General features: G+C 45.1%; 1 protein-coding gene across 1 annotated transcript; it reads right to left on the reverse strand.

Moving 5' to 3' along the window:
* Positions 1–233: 233 nt before the first annotated feature.
* LOC143024478 (serine/threonine-protein kinase Chk1-like) lies at positions 234–920 on the reverse strand. The gene has a single exon (XM_076183286.1). The coding sequence runs from the start codon at positions 918–920 to the stop codon at positions 234–236; it is 687 nt and encodes a 228-aa protein (XP_076039401.1).
* Between the last annotated feature and the right edge of the window lie 1,674 nt (positions 921–2,594).

Raw genomic sequence — 2,594 nt, forward strand, 5'->3', positions numbered from 1 at the left:
AAATGAAAGTGCAAGATGAAAGGCATAATAAATGGAAAAGTGATACATACACACACAAACACACACACACGCACGAACACACCTTTTTTTTTATAGATCTGTAAGTTTGTTCCACTCATACACCGGAGTACCAGACTTCGTGGGTAGAAAGCACAGTGCGTTATCATAAATAGCTTCTCAATATGTATTCCTTCGTGGCTTGGCAAGATGTAAGGGCTCAGAATGGAGTTCGTTCAACCCTGACGGTGTTTCTTCCAACCAGATAGACGCTTTTGGGGATCTGGTTCCAAGAGAATGTCCACAATACTTCGGCAAGACTCGCTAAGCCAACACCACGGGATCAAGGTGTTCAATTCCTCGTTCTTATCGAGCCACATTTTGTAGATCCTGTCTTCATTGGGTGCGGCTTGTTCCCAAGGTCTGCCTTTGGTCGTGAGGTTGAAGAAGATTATGCCGCACGACCACAGGTCAACGGGCGGGCCGTTGTAACCGGAGCAATGGATGACTTCCGGGGCCATGAAAGCCCGTGATCCCACAGTACCTGAGAGCTGAACCTCCTCGCCGTTGACGAGGAAGACGTCGGCCAGCCCCAGGTCTGCAATCTTGAAGACCTTCTGTGCGGTCAGGAGGAGGTTTTCGAGTTTCAGATCCCGATGTGCCACTCCCCGAGAGTGCAGGTAGGCAACACCGTCCATTAGTTGAGAGAAATAGTTGAGGGCTTCCTTGCCCTTGATCCTATCGATGTTGCTCTTGATGTCGCCACCTGAACAGTACTCCATAAAAAGCGTCAGTGTGTCATCGACTCTTTCCCAACAGTGCAGGTTGACGATGTTGACGTGTTTCAACTGGAAGTGAATGATGGCTTCGACCATGAAGCTTTGGTCGTTGGGACTTAGGACGACTTCCTTTTTGGCAACCATTTCATCAGTACTCTCATTCTACATTAAGAAGACTTTGCCAAAGGCTCCTGCACCGATTACCTTGAGGGTGCTCCACTTACTGTCTTTAAAAGCCTTGGCCGCTTTCTTGTTTTCTTTTAAAATTGTTTTCCGAGGTGTCATCTCGATGGCGCTCTGTTCGGAGGTTTTGTCCTGTTGACTCTGTTTAGAGGACTCGCCGCTCTGACAGCTGAGGAAGATGCAAAGTCTCGTCCAAAATTTGAGGAAGGTCTTCCTACGAGACTTGCCGCCGCTTTGGTGATCTTTTCCTGCTTGGCCTGGAGAAGAAGGCTGCTGGTCTTCTTGTTTCTTGGAGCAGCTGAAGAACATGTCGACACCTCCTACAAATATGTCAGAGAAATGATTCAAAAATGTTTGTTTAAGTAAGCTTCCGAGGACATCCGAGATGATGATTCTTGGCCAAGCGATGAGTGTCTCCATCCCTGTCGCCTTAGTTCCATTGGGGTTGAATCAAACACGACCTACGAAGTATTGAACTGTGCTGAAGTTGTTCCTCGACATGAGGTTAACAATTTCCCTTGAAAAGTCATCCTTGTAGGGCAAAAATAATGCAAAGGTAAAGAGTTGTCATCATAAGAATTGGAAAAATTGTAAGACGAAAAAAGAAAAACAACATTAAAATGTTCGTATTTTGCTTTTCCCCATTTTCTGATTTTAATCACAAGCTTCAGTATACCAATAGCATGTTCCCTCTTCTTAAATACATCAATATCTAATACAATAACTTCAGGGTGATAGTTTTGTTGATTTCCTTGACTGTGACAAAGGATCACGCAGTTCGCAGGCCATACTCCTTTCATCTCTCTCTCTCTCTCTCTCTCTCGCTTTCTCCCTCTAGATATTTTTTGTATAGGTCTATGTATTTTTTAAATGATGTCAAACCTGGTGACGGGTTTATCTTCTATAGCGTAGGCGCCCAATATACAGATTCCCTTCGTTTATACTGTATCCCTGAAGACGAGTCCAGTACTTGCATTCTTTCCAGCAATGGCTGATGAACTACAGATCATTACGAATAAATGCATACATACACATACACACACACACACACACACACACACACACACACACACACACACACACACACACACACACACACACACACACACACACACACACACACACACACACACACGACTCGGTGGCGCGGTTGGTAGGGTCTCCGACTGCCACTACTGCAGTCCGGGTTCGAATCCTGCCCAGGGCTGAAATAATCTCAGTATCGCTGCGCTTCGAGTCGTTACTCCAACTCTCGTGGGCATGGAGTTGGGTGTGTAGGTGTACGTGTAAGGTCACAGCATTACCCATAGATCGGTCATACGAGCTCTGAGCTCTCTTCCGGGAGGGAAATAGCTGTCAATCATGAGTCCAGCACGTGATCCAAAGAGCAAGGTGAAAAACCAAGGTGAATACACACGCACGCACGGACACACACACACACGCACACACACACACACACACACACACACACACACACACACACACACACACACACACACACACACACACACACACACACACACACACACACACACACACACACACACACACACACACACACTTATTTATATATATATATATATATATATACATTATAATATATATATATATATATAAATATATTATATATCTATA

This window comes from Oratosquilla oratoria, chromosome 4 (assembly GCF_046742065.1).
Source record: "Oratosquilla oratoria isolate Oo_2021 chromosome 4, ASM4674206v1, whole genome shotgun sequence".
Classification (NCBI taxonomy): domain Eukaryota; kingdom Metazoa; phylum Arthropoda; class Malacostraca; order Stomatopoda; family Squillidae; genus Oratosquilla; species Oratosquilla oratoria.

What these genes read in the sequence shown, in the direction of transcription:
- LOC143024478 (XM_076183286.1), bottom strand. Translation starts at nt 920, where the DNA reads ATGGTTGCCAAAAAGGAAGTCGTCCTAAGTCCCAACGACCAAAGCTTC.